The 25380-nt window shown below is 44.6% G+C and overlaps 1 protein-coding gene across 2 annotated transcripts in view; it reads right to left on the reverse strand.

The window, feature by feature from the left end:
* Positions 1–459: 459 nt before the first annotated feature.
* The window catches only part of LOC139382439 (CUE domain-containing protein 1-like), a 38355-nt gene continuing 13434 nt past the window's right edge, over positions 460–25380 (reverse strand). Inside the window, exons 2-11 of one of the 2 annotated variants that reach the window (XM_071126487.1) lie at positions 16489–16592; positions 12076–12714; positions 11199–11326; positions 10073–10199; positions 9659–9929; positions 9175–9246; positions 3452–3541; positions 3213–3306; positions 2912–3034; positions 460–2756 (exon numbers count right to left, since the gene is read on the reverse strand). In XM_071126487.1, the coding sequence (XP_070982588.1) occupies position 2756; positions 2912–3034; positions 3213–3306; positions 3452–3541; positions 9175–9246; positions 9659–9929; positions 10073–10199; positions 11199–11326; positions 12076–12387 (1218 nt within the window). In that variant the 5' untranslated portion in view covers positions 12388–12714; positions 16489–16592 and the 3' untranslated portion in view covers positions 460–2755. The remainder of the gene's footprint in view (positions 2757–2911; positions 3035–3212; positions 3307–3451; positions 3542–9174; positions 9247–9658; positions 9930–10072; positions 10200–11198; positions 11327–12075; positions 12715–16488; positions 16593–25380) is intronic. The other variant, XM_071126489.1, reaches the window with a different exon arrangement.

A 25380-nucleotide genomic window follows, 5' to 3' on the forward strand; every position in this document is an offset into this window, starting at 1 on the left:
TAAAATGATAAACTTGAATTAGCTAACACAATGTGCCATTGGAACACAGGAGTGATGGTTGCTGATAATGGGCCTCTGTACGACTATGTAGATACTCCATAAAAATCAGCTGTTTCCAGCTACAATAGTCATTTACAACATGAACAATGTCTACATTGTGTTTCTGATCAATTTGATGTTATTTTAAAATTATCTTTCAAAAACAAGGACATTTCTAAGTCACTCCAAACTTTTGAATGGTAGTATATATTACAAATACCCATTTGAAATACCTATATGGATATGAATGTGAATCACAAGAGGTTGGTGGCACCTTAATTGGGGAGGACGGGCTTATGGTAATGGCTGGAGCGGAATCAGTTGAATGTTATCCAACACATAGTTTCTATGTGTTTGATGCCATTCCAATCGTTCCATTCCAGCCATTATTATGAGCCGTCCTCCCCTCAGCAGCCTCCACTGATGTGAATAGCATGACAGTAACAATGTCTGGATAGTCTGGATAGTCTGATGGCAGTTTGAGTAAGCTGGATAATGGCGCCCCCTATATGCCGCTCAAAAACAGTATAAACGAGTGGGTGTCATTATGGCTAATCTTTTTCATTATGGCAAGGGGAATAAACACATTTTATTGGCAAACATGTTTAGAGAGTTTGAAGACCTATATGAGAAAAATGCTGAGAGCAAAACTAACAAACAAGAAAATGACAACAGACAGAAATTGTCAAAGGGGCAAAATTCCAAACCCAATCCATAACATCAAGACTTCAAAAAGAACACTGAAAGGGTCGATTTCAGACTCCCATCACACAATCAATACTTGTACATAGAAAACTTTCTCCGTATGTTCAACAAACATACCTTTCTCCTTATATACAACACATGACCTATCACCAATGAGGTCTTCTGTCAACATCCTGACAGAGAAGGGTTAAAACGCGTCTCATTCCTGAATCAAGGAAAAACTGTAAATGGGTGATTTGATTTGAATCATCTTCAATTTCAATAGTAAAAACATACGTTTCAATCATTGAGCCATCTAGATTGAGAGGTAGCAAATCAAACATTTACATGTAAATCCATTTAAGAAGGTAGAGTGAATGAATTGGTGTTCCAATTCCCCACCCTTCTCCCTAAAGCGTGCACTTGGCTTGCTCACTTTTATGCATCAATTTTAAAACATAGACATTTTTAGAAGCATGGTGGAGAGAGTTGCCACCATATTTCCGACACCAGTCTGTCCCTTCCTTTTTAACGATCGTGAGCAAAGAGCACCCTTCGGGGAGAAGGCTTCAGAATAAGACAGTAATCATTTCCAATAGTTGGGAAAGTGACGGATCAATGTGGAACCTTGCGAATCAGATAGTGGCTCAAAGGGTTGACTTTAAATCTAGCTCGACTGTCTGTTGAAACTCATATCACAGCGCTGGGTCATCATCAGCCTCCTCTTTTCTACCGATACACCCAACAGCATCTAATCAAGATCAATGCCAGTCCTCACCTCACAGAGGCATCATCCATATCATGTTCTGCTCTCTCCATACCCAACACTTCCCATTACAAACAGTTAATTTCCCATTACACCACATAAAACACGTTTATCAACAATGTGCACAGATCACTGGCATATTTGTTTAGCAAATATTTCTACTAGTTATATTATTGTGTACTCATTAATAACACGAATTCAGCAATATGCACCCCTCCTTACTCTCAACGAAATAGGGTTAGTATATAAAGGCTGTATTGAAAAAGACATGAGAATAGTGAGATATGGCAGTCAGTTAGCTTGAGGGATATTTCAGTTCACATGAAATCTTAAGAAGTTTGTCAGAGTTCCTGAAATGGGATTAAAGGTTACACTTGGCATTTAGTTACACATTGACATAACAATATGGGATGAAATATGACCCGCTTGGAACAAGTGACCCTTTTGGCAGGTTTGAATGCCTCTTTGATATAGGAGGGTGCAACAGAAGGGTTTGTTGACATTTGAGCAGGGCAACTTAAATAACAACCCCTTGACTGACACACACAGGTCTCTGATGATATCATCTGCTGTCAAATTGCTCCGAGGCAGATCCAGATTTACAAGGGGGAGTCAACTGTAATGTTAGAGTCTCTGTTTACAAGTTGTTTCTGTGTCCTGAACTTTCAGGAAACATGGGATTGAGCTGTGATTCTAGTTGAAAACTTGCCACATCATCACTGGTTACTGTCTGTTTAAAACGGTGACCAAATGGGCATAGCAACACATGGGTACTGGGAGTGAACATGATTTATTATGGGACATTTCAGAGGTGCTTGTGCACACTTTGGCTCTAGAGTGACCTACCCCAGCCATATCAAAGAGATTAGAGTGGTAACACTAGATGAGTCCATATGTTAAGATCATCACCAGCAGGGCTGCCATGCCTTCTGCAATGGGGATTAAAGGGAGCTGACACAACAACAAAAAAATAACTGTCAAAAGACTAATGCATCTTCCCTTTACATATGAAATCATATATTAATGAAGAGTTATAATACAGAGATTATAATGGTAATCCAATGCGGTTATGAACAGTCAGAGTTAAGGAGAGGTGGTAGCAGTCTGCTTCCTCTCCTCCTGGGCGAGGGGGTGGTCCCAGGTCACTTCTGGGCCTGAGATTGGCTGGCCTGTGTTAGGGGAGGGAGCCAAAGTATTGCGTGGCCACCAGCCATGGGTCATTCTGCTGTCACCATGGAAACCCTGATGTGGTGCAGCCTTGGAGAATCTGAAATGGAGGTGACATGTTTGTCAGATTACAGCCAAAAGGCCTATCTATAAACAAATGATGTAAGTCAACAATAATGTTTGATTAGAGCGGTTATAGTAGTTGCACAGAGTAAAGTGATACAATTTCCAACAGGGAAGGAGACAGGTTTTCACCATGACAAAGGCTCCTTGTGTGGCACATCATCTTCCTGAGTGTCTGATCTTCTGGGCTGGCCATCTTCTGGGCTTCCCTCCACATCTTCCAGGAGGTTGGCTGTGGAGTTGGCTGTGCCCAGTCTTAGAGGGGATATGGTCAAGGGAAACACCTAAAGGCCTGGATATTGATACATATGCATCTGTATTATACAGTATGTGGCACTTGAACATTGAGTTCTATAAAAAGCCATCACTGCAAAAACGGAACCCATCCAATGTTTCTGATTGGAAATTAGTATCGACTGGCAATGAAGGATACGACTGGTGCTTCAGCAGCGTTCTTCTTTTTAACTTTCTTCTCTTTGTCTTGTCAGAGAATGATCTGGCGATTTCAAACAGCTTCTTTCTTGTTGCTATGTGGGAGAGAAGACAACCGTATCGGGGGGGTTTGCAAAAGTATGCTGTTCTAGTGATTAAGTTCATTAACTGGCCATTGCCAGAGAGAGACGGGATGGTAATAATGTGTATTGAGTGGCCTGCTGGTAGAGGATGCCTTACATTTGCCCATGTGTTTGAGTTTGTCTCTGAACATGGCATCATCTGACACAGCAGTACAAGCCTCCATCGACCTCGAAGCACAGTGCTCTCCTGGAAACAAAGAAATTAGTTGTAAAAGACAAACATAAGCATATTATGCACACACACACACACAAGAAAACACTAACGCAGTAACACACATTCACATATAATAATGAACCTGAGCAGTGAACAAACAATCTACTTCAACCATTTTTGTAAAGTCTTAATTGGTGACTACAGCTGTAGTTACATTTTCTCTGGGCACTTTAAGACTTACGTTTTTTATTTTTTATGTTTTTTTAATTACTATAGAACAAAGATAAATTATATAAATGTATATGTGTATGTACAGTACCAGTCAAAAGTTTAGACACACAAACTCTGTAGTAACCAGACATGACTGCCCTTGACCAGCACAAAAACATCCTATGGTGTACTGCATCTGCATCGAATAGCCCCAGCGATATGCAACTTTTCAGGGAAGTTAGGAACCAATATACACAAGCAGTTAGGAAAGCAAAGGATAGCTTTTTCAAACAGAAATGTGCATCCTGTAGCACAAATTCCAAAAAGTTCTGGGACACTGTAAAGTCCATGGAGAACAAGAGCACCTCCTCCCAGCTGCCCACTGCACTGAGGCTAGGAAACACTGTCACCACCGATAAATCCGCGATAATTGAGAATTTCAATAAGTATTTTTCTACGGCTGGCCATGCTTTCCACCTGGCTACCCCTACCCCGGTCAAAAGCACTGCAACCCCCCACAGCAACTCTCCCAAGCCTCCCCCATTTCTCCTTCACCCAAATCCAAACAGCTGATGATCTGAAAGAGCGGCAAAATCTGGATCCCTACAAATCAGCTGGGCTAGACAATCTGGACCCTCTCTTTCTAAAATGATCTGCCGAAATTGTCTGAGATCCCCAAAGATTGGAAAGCTGCCGCGGTCATCCCCCTCTTCAAAAGGGGGTGACACTCTAGACCCAAACTGTTACAGACCTATACCCATCCTGCCCTGCCTTTCTAAAGTCTTCGATAGCCAAGTTAACAAACAGATCACAGACCATTTAGAATCCCACCGTACCTTCTCCGCTATGCAATCTGGTTTCCAAGCTGGTCATGGGTATACCTCAGCCACGCTCAAGGTCCTAAACGATATCATAACCGCCATTGATAAAAGATAATACTGTGCAGCCGTCTTCATCGACCTGGCCAAGGCTTTCAACTCTGTCAATCACCACATTCTTATCGGCAGACTCAACAGCCTTGTTTTCTCAAATGACTGCCTCGCCTGGTTTACCAACTACTTCTCAGATAGAGTTCAGTGTGTCAAATCGGAGGGCCTGTTGTCCGGACCTCTGGCAGTCTCTATGGAGTTGCCACAGGGTTCAATTCTCGGGCCGACTCTTTTCTCTGTATACATCAATGATGTCGGTCTTGCTGCTGGTGATTCTCTGATCCACCTCTATGCAGACGACACCATTCTGTATACATCTGGCTCTTCTTTGGACACTGTGTTAACAAACCTCCAAACGGGGTTCAACGCCATACAACTCTCCTTACGTGGCCTCCAACTGCTCTTAAACACAAGTAAAACTAAATGCATGCTTTTCAACTGATCGCTGCCCGCAACTGCTCGCCCGTCCAGCATCACTACTCTGGACGGTTCTGACTTAGAATACGTGGACAACTACAAATACCTAGTTGTCTGGTTAGACTGTAAACTCTCCTTCCAGACTCACATTAAGCATCTCCAATCCTAAATTAAATCTAGAAATGGCTTCCTTTTTCGCAACAAAGCATCCTTCACTCATGCTGCCAAACATACCCTCGTAAAGCTGACTATCCTACCGATCCTTCATTTACAAAATAGCCTCCAACACTCTACTCAGCATATTGGAAGTAGTCTATCAAAGTGCCATCCATTTTGTCACCAAAGCCCCATATACCACCCACCACTGCGACCTGTATGCTCTCGTTGGCTGGCCCTCACTTCATATTTGTCGCCAAACAAACTGGCTCCAGGTCATTTACAAGTCTTTGCTAGGTAAAGCCCAGCCTTATCTCAGCTCACTGGTCACCATAGCAGCACCCACCTGTAGCACGCACTCCAGCAGGTATATTTCACTGGTCACCCCCAAAGCCATCTCCTAATTGGCCGCCTTTCCTTACAGTTCTCTGCTGCCAATGACTGGAACAAATTGCACAGTACGGCCATTGCAATTTATTGCCCTGGCCCCATCTGCAGTCCTCATGCCTCCTTGCAGCATGTCTAAGGCATGAGCAGGGACCCTGTGGGCATCTTTCTTTTGGTGTTTTTCCAGAGTCAGTAGAAAGGCCTCTAGTGTCCTAAGTTTTCATAACTGTGACCTTAATTGCCGTCTGTCTGTAAGCTGTTAATGTCTTAACGACCATTCCACAGGTGCATGTTCATTAATTGTTTATGGTTCATTGAACAAGCATGGGAAACAGTGTTTAAACCCTTTACAATGAAGATCTGTGAAGTTATTTGGATTTTTACAAATTATCTTTGAAAGACAGGGACCTGAAAAAGGAAAGTTTCTTTTTTTGCTGAGTTTATATACTATATATATATATATATATATATATATATATATATATATATATATATATATACATTGATGAAAGCTACAACCACGCCATCTGCAATATTAAAGATGATCAACCCCCCCAAAAAACTACTTCAAAAATAAATAAATGAGAAATTATATAAAGAATAATAGTAAAAAGCTCTGAAGTACCTTAAATGAAATTCTAGGCAAAAAAAAGCAAACTCCGCTCCATCCTTCACTGAGGCAGATGGCTTGTTCATAACAAAACTCTTTGATATTGCCAACCACTTTAAGAACTTTTTTGTTGACAAGATTTGAAAACTTAGGCATGACATGGGCTGTTGCGGTGACCGTATTACCACCACCCCAGCGGTCACGAGTCATGACAGAAAATTAATCACAGTAATCACAGTAATTAGGCTTCTCCAAGCTCTGAAGCTGCTGGTCATTAGTAGCCTACCAAACTTGCAAACTGCACTCTATTGTCCCTCTAATCACTCGGACATCAATGGAAATGTAATAGAAGATCTAATCAAACACTTAATGGGAGCCCACGAGTTCACGCAACATTTCTATAGGCTACGCAGAAAACAGAGTTTTGATGGCCTCTATTTAAAAGAGAAGGATCTCATCAGCTTTCTATAGACTAGGCCTACTATACAATGCATTCGGAAAGTATTCAGACCACTTGACTGTTTCCACGTTTTGTTACGTTAAAGTGTTATTCTGAAATGAATAACGTATTCTATTCCCCCTCAATCTACACACAATAACCCATAATGACAAAGCAAAAACTGTTTTTTAGAAATCTTTGCAAATGTATTACAAATAAAAATGAAAATATAGCATTTGCATAAGTATTCAGACCCTTTTCTTGGTACATTGTTCAATTACCTTTGGCAGCGATTACAGCATTGTTGCGTCTGACGGCACAAGCTGGCACACCTGTATTTGGGGAGTTTCTCCCATTCTTCTATGCAGATTCTCTCAAGCTCTGTCAGGTTGGACGGGGAGCGTCGCTGCACAGCTATTTTTAGGTCTCTCCAGAGATGTTCTATCGGGTTGAAGTCCGGGCTCTGGCTGGGCCACTCAAGGACATTCAGAGACTTGTCCTGAAGTCACTCCTGCATTGTCTTGGCTGTGTGCTTAGGGTCATTGTCCTTTTGGAAGGTGAACCTTCACCCCAGTCTGAGGTTCCTGAGCGCACTGGAGAAGGTTTTCATCAAGGATCTCTCTGCACTTTGCTCCGTTCATCTGTCCCTCGATCCTGACTAGTCTCCCGGTACCTGCCGCTGAAAAATAATCTTGTTTCTCATGGTCAAAGAGTCTTCTAAGTGCCTTTTGACAAACTCCAAGAGGGCTGTCATGTGCCTTTTACTGTGGAGTGGCTTCTGTCTAGCCACTCTTACATAAAGGCATGATTGGTGGAGTGCTGCAGAGATGGTTGTCCTTCTGAAAGGTTCTCCTATATCCACAGTGTAACTCTGGAGCTCTGTCAGAGTGACCATCGGGTTCTTGGTCACTTGCCTGACCAAGGCCCTTCTCCCCCGATTGCTCAGTTTGCTCAGCTCTAGGAAGAGTCTTGGTGGTACTAAACTTCTTCCATTTAAGAACAATGAAGCCCACTATATTCTTGGGGACCTGCTGCAGACCTTGTTTGGTACTTGTTTGGTACTGCCAAGACACAATCCTGTCTTGGAGCTCTACGGACAATTCCTTCAACCTCATGGCTTGGATTTTGCTCTGACGTCAACTGTGGGACCTTATATAGACAGGTTTGTGACTTTTCAAATCATGTCCAATCAATTTAATTTACCACAGGAGGACTCCAATCAAGTTGTTTAAACATCAAGGATGATCAACAGAAACAGGATGCACCTGAGCTCAATTTCAAGTCTCATAGCAAAGTGTTTGAATACTTATGTAAATAAGGGATCTGTTTTTTATTTTCTAAAACATTTGCAAACATTTCTAAAAAACTGTTTTCGCTTCGTCATTATCGGGTATTGTGTGTAGATTGTTGAGGATTATTATATTTTTAATCCATTTTACAATAAGTCTAATGTAACAAAATTTGGAAAAAGTCAAGGGGTCTGAATACTTTCCCGAAGGCACTGTATATGCTCAATGGCTGCTAAAATGGGAAGAGGTCTGTCCATGATAAGATGCTGCTCTGTTTTCATCTAAATCAATGTACACGGAGGGCAAATGTCAGTGCTATGCATGTCAATCTCTACTGGCTCAAAGTTGACTGTATCACTATTGGTCCTTGTGCGAGGTGTTAATGGGTTAAAGGTCACAAACTATCTGTTCAAACAGTTGAACACTCATCGGTACAACACAAGACATTTAACCAGAGGTCTCTTCACAGTCCCCAGGTCCAGAACAAAGGCTGGGAAACACTCAGTATTAAATAGAGCCATGATTATGTGGAACTCTCTGTCACCCAAGGTAACTCAAGCTAGCAATAAAAAACTGATTTTTTAAAAACTGACTTTAAAAGAGAATTACATTTTTTTTAAATATATATTTTGTATTGTATTATCAAAGCAAAATCAAATCAAATGTTATTTGTGAAATGCTTACTTACAAGCCCTTAACTCTTATTTTTTTCCAAAACTGCATTGTTGGTTAAGAAAATATTTACTAAATAAACTAAAATTAAAATATAAATAAATAAAATAACAAAATGATGTAATGTATATTATGTATTTTAATTGTTGAGTTTTGTTTCCTGGCAGCGGATATTTGGGGATCCTAATAAAATACTAAATGAATCACTCCAGAGAAAGCCATTTATCGTGTCAACAACTACTTGGAGAAGCATTCACCATACCCAGTGGTAGTGAGTGATAAATATAGGTGGCTAGATATTGGACGTGATAAAGGGACGTTATCAAAATAAACCCAAAGTCATTCATATGAGTAGGCCTATTGGGTGTTTGAATAACGCACGCACACACACACACGCACGCTTACTTGTGAAGCTTATGAATGACCTCTACCTGCTGTGGAATTCTCCATGTAAGAGGATGAATGACATCTACCTGCTGTGGAATTCTCCATGTAAGAGGATGAATGACATCTACCTGCTGTGGAATTCTCCATGTAAGAGGATGAATGACATCTACCTGCTGTGGAATTCTCCATGTAAGAGGATGAATGATTGGACTTGAATTTCTTTGATTCGTACTTCAAGCGATCTAAAACAGAGAAAGCTGGATGTTATAACGCAATATGGGGACACATAGCAGAATGTAATCTATTATTAGGAAACCTTTATGAAAGTGGGACATGCTTCCCAAAGTTAAACTTTTGTAGGATGAAGCATCATGAGATACACAAGGGACTTTGCAACTAGCATAGCATGAAAGAGAGAAGAGCATTTTCAACAGTAGCTGACTCGCTGCGTAGCTGACTCGCTGCGTAGCTGACTCGCTGCGTAGCTGACTCGCTCCGTAGCTGACTCGCTGCGTAGCTGACTCGCTCCGTAGCTGACTCGCTCCGTAGAAAGCATAAACCTGACTACTGCCTACTGTGTCCTGAACATGCATTCTGTGTGTTAAAGTATATCATGCAGGTGACCATGTATGCGTATCTGTGCATGACACACACCTCTCTCCAGGGCGACAAGGAACTCGCGGTTGCGCTGCAGTTCCCTCATGAACTCCTCGTTCTGGAGGAACAGAGCGATGCGTTCATCATCCAGGTACTGTTTCAGTTTACGCTCCTGCTCCGTGACTACCCCTGCCATGCCCCCGGGCCCTCCAGGTGCCCCTAGGGCTCCACCAGTCCCTGGCTTGGCGACACCTCCCTGGTTTGTCTGCTGGACGATGGAGGATAGAGAGGAGGAAGAAGAAGGCTGGGACAGACTGCTCTGTGAGCCCTAGAGGAGGTGAGATGGAGAAAGAGAGTTTTAATTTAGTTGCTATTGATTTCTGTAAGCAGGATGTCGCCCTGCTGTTAATGATAATGTCATACTGCTAATGCATTTTTTTGTGTGTGGTTTTCTTCACATCCACTGTGTACCTGTATACTATCCAGTTGCTGTGGCAGGATCCGCAGGAAATCATCTGGCAGGTTGCCAAGCAATGGTGGATTCCAGTTCCTGTAGCTGCGGACCTGCCGGTGACCTGGCGGGAGCTGGGCCTCAAACCTGGGTCAGACAAGGGTCAAAAGGTTAAGGTCAGACTAGAGAGAGATTCATATGCCATGTCACACTAGAACTAAACTAAACGCACACATCATACATGGTGTACTGATGCTGTGAAAAGTAAGCAATGCATGAAAACACAAATAATAATTCATGTCTGTTTGTCTTCACAATAAAATCCCCTTTGAGCAGCAGTCACCACATTTAACACACCACTTTGTACAGTCCAAAAAGTCAATCACTGTGAATCTCCCAGCTGGTGGTGTGAAGCAGAGCAAATGCGGACATGGTCTTGAATCATAAATCATGGACAATGGGGCTTGAAGCAAATTCAATTACATGGATTTTTGTTATTAACTGGTCCAGTGATACACAAGCACCAATCACTCTCACACACACACACACACACACACACACACACACACACACACACACACACACACACACACACACACACACACACACACACACAGAGTAAAATGGCCACCAGGTGGAACCTTGACGAACTATAACAGCATGTGGTCGGCTGTGATATCCACAGGCCTGAGCATATAAATTCCAGGGCCCCATAGGACCACTTCCTCTGTTCCTCTGGGCTTTATAGAGTACAGGCTAGGGGATTGCATGCAAACCAAAGGTCCTGTCGGGGTTTTTAAAACATGCATCCCTCCTTCCTCCCTTTCATAAAGTAATCAGTGTTCATGTTCCAGATGCACATATTCTATACATAATTAAAGAATTCCCATAGACAGGTTAAACTCCTTCTCTGGGCATTTTGTAGATCTGTTGAACTGTATAGTATGGTACAGAGGAGGCTGGTGGGAGCATATATAGGAGGAAGAGCTCATTGTAATGGCTGGAATGGAATAAATGGAATGGTACCAAACATGTCAAACATAGAAACAATGTGTTTGACTCCAATCTTTCCATTCCAGCCATTACAATGAGCCTGTTCACCTATAGCTCTTCCCACCAGCCTCCTGTGATAGTATGACAATTTACCTGGGTGGAGGAGTGGGCGGGGCCTCGGGGTACTTCCTGTCGTAGATGTGCATGTCATAAGTGGGCGGTGAGTAGACGGGGGGAGGTTCCTCGTCGGAACTGTCAGGTTCTAATGACCTCTCCAGAATCTAGCCCAGGGAATGGAGGAGACCAAGAGAAAGAGAGAGTATGTCCCAATAACGTTAATACACATTTACCCATTCAAATCAGTCATGTCAGTAAGATAAATAATTTAAGTTTTAAGAGAGAAGCTGGTTGGGGGGTTAGTGTCTGGTAAGGTAACTGGAGCACACAAAACAGCACTACTTTACTATTTATATTGTAGTGAGATGACATGGGTTGCAGTTCGTTCTTTATGTGTGGTACTGTGACACAATGTATTATTTATTATTGACTAAAACCTAGACTACAACAAGAACAGGAGGGGAGAGAGAGAGAGACATTCCGTCTGGCCCCGTGACCTTGCCAATGTTAACCTATTTAAAGGTCTAAATTGGCCCAGCGTCGTCTGTCCATACCCTCCCCTAACTATGGGACTCCCGATCGCGGCTGGCAGTCCCATGCGTCTGCAGTGACGCCTCTAGCACTGCGATGCAGTGCCTCAGACCACTGCGCCACTCGGGAGGCCCGTGTGAGTAAGATCTTTAAACAGGTTAACATTCGCAAGGTTGCGGGGCCAGACAGAATACCAGAAAGCGTACTCGGAGCATGCACTGACCAGCTGGCAAGGGTCTTCACTACGGCATCTCAAGATGGACAAACGGTACTATTGCCGCTTTATTCTAGTTTAAGCAAAGATATTTTAGGATTTACGCGAGCACGCTTGTTCGGTTCACCTAGCAAAACATGTGGAAGCCTTGACCCTGCACTGACTGACCTCTGGTGGGATGCTATCATCGGAGTCAGAGCTGTCATCCGATCCCTCTCCGTCGATGCTCATCTGGAGGAGCTGGTCGATGGTGGCGTCCACCGCCCCGTTGTTGGAGCGCAGGACGCACTCGATGACCTCGTAATCCATGGTGGGGAACATGATCTTGAAGTCCTCCATGGCCTGGTTGAACTCCAGGCGCCGCACCTGTCGGTTAGGTCGGCTGTTGTTGAGCTCTCCTGGGGAAGAACCACCACCACCTACTCCTCCTCCTCCACCGGAGCCTCCATTGCTGTTGCTTCGCCTGAACAGGCTGGTCATCCTGCTGCCTTGACTGGTGCTATCACCTTGGGGTCAGGAGGGCACCTTGACACTCACTCCTGTACCTTTCTTTCTCTCCCTCTATCAATCTGCTCCCGTCTGATTGTGTTTCTCCTGACTCACAGTCTCATCATACCACCACATGGATGGCAGTCCTTTGAATGGAGCAGGAAAGTCCAATGCTCTTTCTTTTTCTCAGCTTGTTATTCAGCTGCATCCAACACGGCTGGCTGTAGCGAAGAGGGTTCTTAGTTTGTGTCCACTCCTCCGTCCCGTCACAAGTTTCTGGTACGGGGACCGGAATCTCTGGTCCAAAACAGTCAATGCCTGAGAGGGAGATAAGGAGGGAGGTTAGCAAAAGCTAACATACAGTGGGGCAAAAAAGTATTTAGTCAGCCACCAATTGTGCAAGTTCTCTCACTTAAAAAGATGAGGCCTGTAATTTTCATCATAGGTACACTTCAACTATGACAGACAAAATGAGAAAAAAAATCCAGAAAATCACATTGTAGGATTTTGAATGAATTTATTTGCAAATTATGGTGGAAAATAAGTATTTGGTCATCTACAAACAAGCAAGATTTCTGGCTCTCACAGACCTGTAACAACTTCTTTAATGAGCTCCTCTGTCCTCCACTCGCTACCTGTATTAATGGCACCTGTTTGAACTTGTTATCAGTATAAAAGACACCTGTCCACAACCTCAAACAGTAACACTCCAAACTCCACTATGGCCAAGACCAAAGAGCTGTCGAAGGACACTAGAAACAAAATTGTAGACCTGCACCAGGCTGGGAAGACTGAATCTGCAATAGGTAAGCAGCTTGGTTTGAAGAAATCAACTGTGGGAGCAATTATTAGGAAATGGAAGACATACAAGACCACTGATAGTCTCCCTTGATCTGGGGCTCCACGCAAGCTCTCACCCCGTGGGGTCAAAATGATCACAAGAACGGTGAGCAAAAATCCCAGAACCACACGGGGGGACCTAGTGAATGACCTGCAGAGAGCTGGGACCAAAGTAACAAAGCCTACCATCAGTAACACACTACGCCGCCAGGGACTCAAATCCTGCAGTGCCAGACGTGTCCCCCTGCTTAAGCCAGTACATGTCCAGGCCCGTCTGAAGTTTGCTAGAGAGCATTTGGATAATCCAGAAGAAGATTGGGAGAATGTCATATGGTCAGATGAAACCAAAATAGAACATTTTGGTAAAAACTCAACTCGTCGTGTTTGGAGGACAAAGAATGCTGAGTTGCATCCAAAGAACACCATACCTACTGTGAAGCATGGGGGTGGAAACATCATGCTTTGGGGCTGTTTTTCTGCAAAGGGACCAGGACGACTGATCCGTGTAAAGGGAAGAATGAATGGGGCCATGTATCGTGAGATTTTGAGTGAAAACCTCCTTCCATCAGCAAGGGCATTGAAGATGAAACGTGGCTGGGTCTTTCAGCATGACAATGATCCCAAACACACCGCCCGGGCAATGAAGGAGTGGCTTCGTAAGAAGCATTTCAAGGTCCTGGAGTGGCCTAGCCAGTCTCCAGAGCTCAACCCCATAGAAAATCTTTGGAGGGAGTTGAAAGTTCGTGTTGCCCAGCAACAGCCCCAAAACATCACTGCTCTAGAGAAGATCTGCATGGAGGAATGGGCCAAAATACCAGCAACAGTGTGTGAAAACCTTGTGAAGACTTACAGAAAACGTTTGACCTCTGTCATTGCCAACAAAGGGTATATAACAAAGTATTGAGGTACACTTTTGTTATTGACCAAATACTTATTTTCCACCATAATTTGCAAATAAATTCATTAAAAATCCTACAATGTGATTTTCTGGATTTCTTCTCTCTCGTTTTGTCTGTCATAGTGGAAGTGTACCTATGATGAAAATTACAGGCCTCTCTAATCTTTTTAAGTGGGAGAACTTGCACAATTGGTGGCTGACTAAATACTTTTTTGTCCCACTGTATCTGTAATACGCACAGTTGATTTTTCCTTTAACAAACACCTAGGCTCTACTGAGAATAAAATCACCTAGGCTCTACTGAGAATAAAATCACCTAGGCTCTACTGAGAATAAAATCACCTAGGCTCTACTGAGAATAAAATCACCTAGGCTTCTACTGAGAATAAAATCACCTAAGGCTCTACTGAGAATAAAATCACCTAAGGCTCTACTGAGAATAAAATCACCTAAGGCTCTACTGAGAATAAAATCACCTAGGCGCTACTGAGAATAAAATCACCTAGGCGCTACTGAGAATAAAATCACCTAGGCTCTACTGAGAATAAAATCACCTAGGCTCTACTGAGAATAAAATCACCTAGGCGCTACTGAGAATAAAATCACCTAGGCGCTACTGAGAATAAATAACCTAGGCTCTACTGAGAATAAATCACCTAGGCTCTACTGAGAATAAATCACCTAGGCTCTACTGAGAATAAATCACCTAGGCTCTACTGAGAATAAATCACCTAGGCTCTACTGAGAATAAATCACCTAGGCTCTACTGAGAATAAATCACCTAGGCTCTACTGAGAATAAATCACCTAGGCTCTACTGAGAATAAATCACCTAGGCTCTACTGAGAATAAATCACCTAGGCTCTACTGAGAATAAATCACCTAGGCTCTACTGAGAATAAATCACCTAGGCTCTACTGAGAATAAATCACCTAGGCTCTACTGAGAATAAATCACCTAGGCTCTACTGAGAATAAATCACCTAGGCTCTACTGAGAATAAATCACCTAGGCTCTACTGAGAATAAATCACCTAGGCTCTACTGAGAATAAATCACCTAGGCTCTACTGAGAATAAAATCACCTAGGCTCTACTGAGAATAAATCACCTAGGCTCTACTGAGAATAAATCACCTAGGCTCTACTGAGAATAAATCACCTAGGCTCTACTGAGAATAAATCACCTAGGCTATACTGAGAATAAATCACCTAGGCTCTACTGAGAATAAATCACCTAGGCTCTACTGAGAATAAATCACCTAGGCTCTACTGAGAATAAATCACCTAGGCTCTACTGAGAATAAATCACCTAGGCTCTACTGAGAATAAATCACCTAGGCTCTACTGAGAATAAATCACCTAGGCTCTACTGAGAATAAATCACCTAGGCTCTACTGAGAATAAAATCACCTAGGCGCTACTGAGAATAAATCACCTAGGCGCTACTGAGAATAAATCACCTAGGCTCTACTGAGAATAAATCACCTAGGCTCTACTGAGAATAAATCACCTAGGCTCTACTGAGAATAAATCACCTAGGCTCTACTGAGAATAAATCACCTAGGCTCTACTGAGAATAAATCACCTAGGCGCTACTGAGAATAAAATCACCTAGGCGCTACTGAGAATAAATCACCTAGGCGCTACTGAGAATAAATCACCTAGGCTCTACTGAGAATAAATCACCTAGGCTCTACTGAGAAGAAATCACCTAGGCTCCACTCACAAGAAAGCACCTAGGCTTATTTCAAATACTAGCTAAAAGGCTGCAGCCACAGAGCCATTGAAACACAATTGGGAAAACTGACATGGTTCAACAAGATTTTACATGGCCTTGTCCGAGATGGTGTCTCAGGGCGAAAGATGGACAGTGTCCCCACTCCGCCTTTCTGCTCAACCGTGCCAGGCTAGGCCCCTGTGTTACCATGGCAACCCAAATAAGTCTGCAGACTAAACAGTTGGCATTTGAATGTAAAGGTGAAACTTTGCATGCCAGCACTGTAGGGGAATTCCACATTATAGGCCTATATTCCAACTCACCAACAAGGCTACAAGGCCAAGATGAACAGTTGCAGAGTGCATCTCTTTCCATTTTCTTGTAAAACAAAGCCGGTTTCTTTCTCTCAGAGCCAAGTAGGTGTCATATAGGGACAAACGTCCTGCCAACTAGGCCTGAAGGAGGAACCCAAATATTGCCCTACACACATCCAGTCCAGAGAAAGTAGGATGGATGGCCAAGCTGCTGCTAACAGATGCTATTAATCCATGTGCCAAGCAGTGGGGGAGGACGATCACCACACACACACACACAAATCTATCTAGTAAACATTAGAATAGGAAACATAAGATCCTTTACCTTCAGGTTACCTCTCCACAGCTGAAACAGAAAGCAGAGTTTACAGAATCCTTGACTAGGACGATAGCCAGGAGTCGTCTCTGAGTGCCTGGATTTTCCTCATCCTGGTTTCCATTACAAGAAAGAGGCCATGGAGGGAGAAAAAAAAACAGAATTCCAAAAATGTAAGAGTCCTCTGAGAGGAACTGGAAGGTCCTTTCGATGCCCTAGCTAATAGTTATCACTACTCTCCCCCTCTGCTCTGTCACTGTAGTGCTGGGAAGAGAAATCCCTGGGGGGAACAATGCATCCAGTGCCAGCCCAACCCACATGGCAGTGCCAGGCCCGATCCAGCAGCAGCAGTAGCACAGCCAGAGTCTGCAACTTCGCCCCCCTCAATGCACTGCCTCCCCTCTCACCCCCACTATGCACTGCCCCCACCCCTCTCCCCTCCCACTTCACCCTCCTCTTTGCACAGCTGCCACGCCCCCTACTTCGCCCTCCTCTCTGCACCACCCCCACCCCTCCCCCTCCCACTTCGCCCTCCTCTTTGCACAGCTGCCACCCCCCCACTTTGCCCTCCTCTCCGCACCACCCCCACCCCTCACCCCTCCACTTCGCCCTCCTCTCTGCACCACCCCCACCCCCGCCATGCTCTCTGCACCGCCCCACCCCTCTCCCCCCCACTTCGCCCTCCTCTCCTCTCCGCACCGCCCCTCTCCCCTTCACTTGGCTCTTCTCTGCCACGCCCCCACCCCTCTCGCCCGCACTTCACTTCCTCCTCTCTGCCACGCCCCCACCCCTCTCCCCGCACTTCACCCTCCCCTCTGCCACGCCCCCACCCCTCTCCCCCGCACTTCACCCTCCTCTCTGCCACGCCCCCACCCCTCTTCACCCTCCTCTCTGCCCGCACTTCACCCTCCTCTCTGCCACGCCCACGCCCCCACCCCTCTCGCCCGCACTTCACCCTCCTCTCTGCCACGCCCCCACCCCTCTCGCCCACACTTCACCCTCCTCTCTGCCACGCCCCCACCCCTCTCCCCCGCACTTCACCCTCCTCTCTGCCACGCCCCCACCCCTCTCGCCCCCACTTCGCTCTCCTCTGCCACGCCCGACCCCTCTGCCCCGCACTTCACCCTCCTCTATGCCACGTCCCCACCCCTCTCGCCCCCACCTCTCTCCCCTGCACTTCACCCTCCTCTCTGCTACGCCCCCACCCCTTTCACCCCTCCTCTCTGCCACGCCCCCGCCCCTCCTCTCTGCCACGCCCCTGCCCCTCCTCTCTGCCACGCCCCCGCCCCTCCTCTCTGCCACGCCCCTCTCCCCCCCACCTCTCTCCCCCGCACTTCACCCTCCTCTCTGCTACGCCCCCACCCCTCTGTCCCCCGCACTTCACCCTCCTCTCTGCTACGCCCCCACCCCTCTCTCCCCCGCACTTCACCCTCCTCTCTGCTACGCCCCCACCCCTCTGTCCCCCGCACTTCACCCTCCTCTCTGCTACGCCCCCACCCCTCTCCCCCGCACTTCACCCTCCTCTCTGCCATGCCCCCACCCCTCTCTGCCACTTCGCCCTGCTCTCCGCACCGCCCCCATCCCCCCACTTCACCCTGCTCTGAATCAGAACTGGAAAGGAAAAAGTGATCTATACTGTTCTGGAACAAAACTGTTAAAAGCAAGGGAACCGGTTAGTAACTTTATTTTACGTTCTAGGCATTTTTTTTCCAGTCCCACAAAAATCTCAACAATGCGCCCATGCAAAGCCATCATTTGCCACTCACAAACTTATTCCAGTGTCTGCCTGACAGCTGGAAATCTTTGCCAGTGTGCACACGTGTAAGTTACATGCCCCTCCCCCTCCGAAGCGTTGGTTACCGTAGATTTCTGACGATGTCACAAGCGTGATTCAGAAATTAGGGAGAGAGGTGTTTAATTAGAGAAGAATGGATCAACTTTTTTAATGCTAGTTAAGGATACTATAGTAATCATGTTTCACATTGGATTTATGAACTACAAAAAGTTTTTAATTATAGTGCTGCTCCGCACACACAATCTTGTAAGCTTGCTAGCTAGCTAACGTTTTCTCTGGTCCAATGTTAGTCTTGGAAGTTCAAAGACATTCAAAGGTCCTCCATAGAAGCCACTCATCCATAAGTATAATTATGTGGGCCTAATTCAGATAATACAGTTGAAGTCAGAAGTTTACATACACTTAGGTTGGAGTCATTAAAACTCGTTTTCAACCACTCCACAAATTTCTTGTTAACAAACTATAGTATTGGCAAGTCGGTTAGGACATCTACTTTGTGCATGACACAAGTCATTTTTTGAACAATTGTTTACAGACAGATTAATTCACTATCACAATTCCAGTGGGTCAGAAGTTTACATACACTAAGTTTACTGTGCCTTTAAACAGCTTGGAAAATTTCAGAAAATGATGTCATGGCTTTAGAAGCTTCTGATAGGCTAATTGACATAATTTTAGTCAATTGGGGGTGTACCTGTAGATGTATTTCAAAGCCTTCCTTCAAACTCAGTGCCTCTTTGATTGACATCATGGGACAATTGAAAGAAATCAGCCAAGACCTCAGGGAAAAAAAGTCTGGTTCATCCTTGGGAGCAATTTCCAAACGCCTGAAGGTACCACGTCCATCTGTACAAACAATAGTACGCAAGTATAAACACCATGGGACCACGCAGCCGTCATATCACTCAGGAAGGAGACGCATTCTGTCTGCTAGAGATGAACGTACTTTGGTGCGAGAAATCAATCCCAGAACAACAGCAAAAGGACCTTGTGAAGATGCTGGAGAAAACAGCTACAAACGTATCTATATCCACGGTAAAACGAGTCCTATATCGACGTAACCCAAAAGGCCACTCAGCAGGGAAGAAGCCACTGCACCGAAACCACCATAAAAAAGCCAGACTACGGTTTGGAACTGCACATGGGGATAAAGATTGTACTTTTTGGAAAAATGTCCTCTGGTCTGAATGAAACAAAAATAGAACTGTTTGGCCATAATGACCATCGTTATGTTTGGAGGAAAAGCCAAAGAACACCATCCCAACCGTGAAGCATGGGGGTGGCAGCAATATGTTGTGGGGGTGCTTTGCTGCAGCAGGGACTGATGCACTTCACAAAATAGATGGCATCATGAGGAAGGACAATTATGTAGATATATTTTTTTGTTGTTTAATTTTACCCCTTTTTCTCCCCAATTTCGTGGTATCCAATTGTTTTAGTAGCTACTATCTTGTCTCATCGCTACAACTCCTGTACGGACTCGGGAGAGACGAAGGTTGAAAGTCATGCATCCTCCGATACACAACCCAACCAAGCCACACTGCTTCTTAACACAGCGCGCATCCAACCCGGAAGCCAGCCGCACCAATGTGTCGCTGGTGCGCGATGAAACAAGGATATCCCTACCGGCCAAACCCTCCCTAACCCGGACGACGCTAGGCCAATTGTGCGTCGCCCCACGGACCTCCCGGTCGCGGCCGGTTACGACAGAGCCTGGGCGCAAACCCAGAGTCTCTGGTGGCACAGCTGGCGCTGCAGTACAGCGCCCTTAACCACTGCGCCTCCCGGGAGGCCCCCTGAATTACTTTCTTATACAGATTAAATACTTTACCCACTCCACAGCAAGCTGCGCAAAAATAATTTGGAGGTTTAAAAAGGATCAGAAAACAAACCTGTACTTGTTTGCGATTCCAAACAGTCTAGAACTTTATTTTTGTGGTCGGAACAGTGAAATGGAACAAATAAAATAAATGGTTCTGTTCAGAACGAAACGATTGGAAAATATTTTTGGTTCCAACCCCCGATAGGCGTATATCAAATAGGGAGTCAAATGAAAACTAAGAGTCTATACATGTTTGAGAAATGAAGACATATACAGTGCATTCGTTAAGTATTCAGACCCCTTGACTTTTTCATATTTTGTTACGTTACAGCATTATTCTAAAATTGATTCAAATTGTTTTTTCCTCATCAATCTAAACACAATACCCCATAATGACAAAGCAAAAACAGGTTAACAATTTCAGCAAATTTATAGAAAATATAAAGTATAAAATATTCAGACCTTTAAATCAGTACTTTGTTGAAGCACCTTTGTCAGCGATTACAGCCTCGTATGACGCTACAAGCTTGGCACACCTGTACCTGGGAAGTTTATCCCATTCTTCTCAAGCTCTGTCAGGTTGGATCTGGGGGTGTCGCTGCACAGCTATTTTCAGGTCTTTCCAGAGATGCTCGAACGGGTACAAGTCCGGACTCTGGCTGGGCCACTCAAGGACATTCAGAGACTTGTCCCGAAGCCACTCCTGCATTGTCTTGGCTGTGTGCTTCGGATCATTGTCCTGTTGGAAGGTGAACCTTCACCCCAGTCTGAGGTCCTGAGTGCTCTGGAGCAGGTTTTCATCAAGGATCTCTCTGTACTTTGCTCCGTTCATATTTCTCTCGGTCCTGACTAGTCTCCCAGTCCCTGCAGCTGAAAAAAATCCCCACACAATGATGCTGCCACCACCATGCTTCACCGTAGGGATGGTGCCAGGTTTCCTCAAGGCGTGACACTTTGCATTCAAGCCAAAGAGTTCAATCATGGTTTCATCAGACCAGAGAATCTGGTTTCTCATGGTCTGAGTCCTTTAGGTCCCTTTTGTCAAACTCCAAGCGGGCTCTCATGTGCCTTTTACTGAGGAGTGGCTTTCGTTTGGCCACTCTACCATAAAGGCCTGATTGGTGGCGTGCTGCAGGGATGGCTGTCTTTCTGGAAGGTTCTCCCATCTCTAGAGGAACTCTGGAGCTCTGTCGACGTGACCATCGGGTTCTTTGTCACCTCCCTCACCAAGGCCCTTCTCCCCCGATTGCTCAGGTTGGCCGGGCGGCCAGCTCTAGGAAGAGTCTTGGTGGTTCCAAATTTCTTCCACTTAAGAATGATGGAGACCACTGTGTTCTTGGAGACCTTCAATGCTGCAGCAGACCTGGTTTCAGTCTCATAGCAAAAGGTGTGAATACTCATGTAAATAAAATATTTGTTTTTAATAAATTAACAAACATTTCTAAAAAACTTTTTTCGTTTTGTCATAATGGGGTATTGTGTGTAGATTGATCAGGAAAATGTTTCATTTATCAATTTTAGAATAAGGCTGTAATGTAATAAAAAGTGGAAAAAGTCAAGGGGTCTGAATACTTTCTGAATGTACTGTGTACTTTTTCAAAAAAATTCTACACTAAAAATTAAGAAGAAGCAAAGGCTTTGATTTCTGGTCTGGAAAGGGGTCTTTAGAAAACATCTATAAGACAAAGTCTTACAAATATACCAGAATACATTAAAAACACAATAACGTTGAAGTAAAGACCCCTGCCAACTAATATCAACACGTTTCGTTTTGGAGAAATGTTTACCTTCTGTAAGTTTAAGAAATATTGCCCTGTAATTCTGTTAACAACCACCAACATCTTTAAGATAAGGTTCTAACTTATCTCCCTCATGAGGAGGGAGGATAATAAAAGTTCACAGAAGTAACAAGTAAAGGTAGACCTGTCAATTAGTGTTTTTACTGATATCAATTTTGTTTGTGAAATATTAAGTGATTAAAACTAGAAATTCCCTTACCAAATCGCTAACAGAATTTCCCCAAAATTGGTAATGGAATTTCTGCAATTTAATTGGCTACAATGGGATATCATAGTAGTTACATACTACCAAAAAAATGGTTGGCATGCATTTTAAGTGAAAAATCTGAGCATGTGCACAATTGCATTTCCGTGGAATTGCCTGGTAGGCAAGTGTGTGTGTGTGTGAAAAGTGTGACCAGGGCGCAGTGGCAGCCATGGGAAATCACTTTTATGCTCCAGCTCTGAGACCAGGAGAGCGAGACAGACTCTACGGGTGCATCTCAACAGTCTTAAGTAGGCTGTTCATCCTATTGATTACACATCTGCTCAGGTTAAGGAAAGGAGATGAGGACAATATTGAAATGCACCCCATCCTGGGCCTCGGAGGATAATGGCAGTGACCGTCTGAGCAGTGAGCTGGGGCCCAATGTTTATGGACATCCTCTCTATACAGGCCAGGAGATAACCTAACTCTGCAAGGCCTTCATGTTGATTTGTGGAGCAATAAACTCTACATACACTGCAGTCTTTGAACTTAATTTCATCTGGCCTGTAAAACACCCTCCCACAGTACCTTGCTCAGGGCATACAACCAGTATACACATACTACACTACAGTCTCTCTCTATGGAACCTCACAGCATCAACCTTGAGTCAATGAACTGAGTCCAACTGAGTCCAACTCTCGCAAGTGTGTGGGACTGTTAGGTGTGAATATGTATGCGCCAGAAACAAGCAACTGAGAAGTGGCGAGAAAGGAAAAAGGGGGAACTTTCACATCTAGGACTGACCTGGGAAATCTCTTCATACCTTCTTACTACTGACATTATTTGCCTAATTAATTGGAATCCAAATTAATTGGAAAGTGTTTGACTTTGACCTACATCATCCCTCAACTCTTTTGGCCAAAAGATGTCGATGGGAGATGAGTGATAATGCCAGTTAAACAGAGAGAATTTAAGTGGGTTTATGCCCATAGTTGTTTCGACCATGTTGCCCTCTGTGCAGCATGTGTGCTCTGGTCTTGTCTGTTGAGGTCACATTCGACCATACAGAGTTGACTTCCTGCTTTGCGCTGCTGAAAGGACGAGTCACCGTCCCCCCAGCAGCTTGGAAACACTTGTTAAGGACATCACTGGCCAGCAAGGAAACAGGATGTCAGACAATATGATAAAGTGCTTTATGATAGAACACACTCTCATGACTTCACATCATCATGCCAACAACATAGTTTTTCCTTATGACTACTAACCGCTAGGATATAATCAGGGATGAAAAGAGGCTTGATCCTCCCACTGATAATATTATAAGTTCAGCAGCTGATCCATCTCTGGGCTATAAAAATACATGTAGAAAAACTGTTTCTGTCAGCATTACGGGACCAAAAACTTGTAAACACTTCCCTATCGAAAAAGCATATCATAGCTTCCTTCTTTCGGGCACAACGTCCCTATTTTTGTACCATCAGCCCAAGATTATTTTGGGTAGAAAGTTAATTATGTATATAAAGGCCTGAAGCGTGTGCGTCTCAGCACAGAACCCAGGCCCAGCCATGGACTTCTCTCTCCCTCACACACAGACCTCTTCACATCAACGAGACCATATTCATCTGCTCCTAAGAACCTTATATATTTAGCATGGGATCCATTGCTCTTTGTCCTCCTGGGTCTGTATGTGCGGCTGTGTTTGTCTCCCAACACACAGTGAACAAATGGAAGCAGCAGCGCTGCCCCTGGTCAAGAGAGCTGGGCTTACCTTCAATCTATCATATTCACTGTGCTAGAGCAGGTAAGAAGAAAAAAGACATGACCCTACGATATAGTACTAGGAAGTCACCATCTGATGGATTACACTCATCTAAAGTAACTATGTGGAGTAACAGACTCTGAAGGACTCATCTAAAGTAACTATGTGGAGTAACAGACTGAAGGACTCATCTAAAGTAACTGTGTGGAGTAACAGACTCTGAAGGACTCATCTAAAGTAACTATGTGGAGTAACAGACTCTGAAGGACTCATCTAAAGTAACTGTGTGGAGTAACAGACTCTGAAGGACTCATCTAAAGTAACTGTGTGGAGTAACAGACTCTGAAGGACTCATCTAAAGTAACTATGTGGAGTAACAGACTCTGAAGGACTCATCTAAAGTAACTGTGTGGAGTAACAGACTCTGAAGGACTCATCTAAAGTAACTATGTGGAGTAACAGACTCTGAAGGACATAATGCAGCCAGTCATGCACTTTGATGCTGAAGCCCTTTTAGCTGGCCTACATTAACACAGTCAAGCATGATTTAATCTGCTTTCAATACGTAGAAACACGATGACAACAGAAAAATAAACTCAGCAAAAAAAGAAACGTCCGCTCACTGTCAACTGCATTTATTTTCAGCAAACTTAACAGGTGTAAATATTTGTATGAACATAAGATTCAACAACTGAGACAAGCTGAACAAGTTCCACGGACATGTGTCTAACAGAAATGGAACAAGGACTCCTCATGGACTGCACCAGATTTGCCAGTTCTTGCGGTGAGATGTTACCCCACTCTTCCAGCAAGGCACCTGCAAGTTCCTGGACATTTCTGGGGGGAATGGCCCTAGTCCTCACCCTCCGATACAACAGGTCCCAGACGTGCTCAATGTGATTGAGATCCGGGCTCTTCACTGGCCATGGCAGAACACTGACATTCCTGTCTTACAGGAAATCACACGCAGAACGAGCAGTATGGCTGGTGGCATTGTCATGCTGGAGGGTCATGTCAGGATGAGCCTGCAGGAAGGGTACCACATGAGGGAGGAGGATGTCTTCCCTGTAACACAGCGTTGAGTTTGCCTGTAATGACAACAAGCTCAGTCCGATGACGCTGTGACACACCGCCCCAGACCATGACGGACTCTCCACCTCCAAATAAATCCCGCTCCAGAGTACAGGCCTCTGTGTAACGCTCATTCCTTCGACGATAAACGTGAATCCGACCATCACCCCTGGGGAAACAAAACTGCGACTCGTCAGTGAAGAGCACTTTTTGCCAGTCCTGTCTGGTCCAGCGACGGTGGGTTTGAGCCCATAGGCAACGTTGTTACAGGTGATGTCTGGTGAGGACCTGCCTTACAACAGGCCTACACGCCCTCAGTCCAGCCTCTCTCAGCCTATTGCGGACAGTCTGAGCACTGATGGAGGGATTGTGCGTTCCTGGTGTAACTCGGGCAGTTGTTGTTGCCATCCTGTACCTGTCCCACAGGTGTGATGTTCGGATGTACCGATCCTGTGCAGGTGTTGTTAC

This window comes from Oncorhynchus clarkii, chromosome 24 (genome assembly GCF_045791955.1).
Source record: "Oncorhynchus clarkii lewisi isolate Uvic-CL-2024 chromosome 24, UVic_Ocla_1.0, whole genome shotgun sequence".
Classification (NCBI taxonomy): domain Eukaryota; kingdom Metazoa; phylum Chordata; class Actinopteri; order Salmoniformes; family Salmonidae; genus Oncorhynchus; species Oncorhynchus clarkii.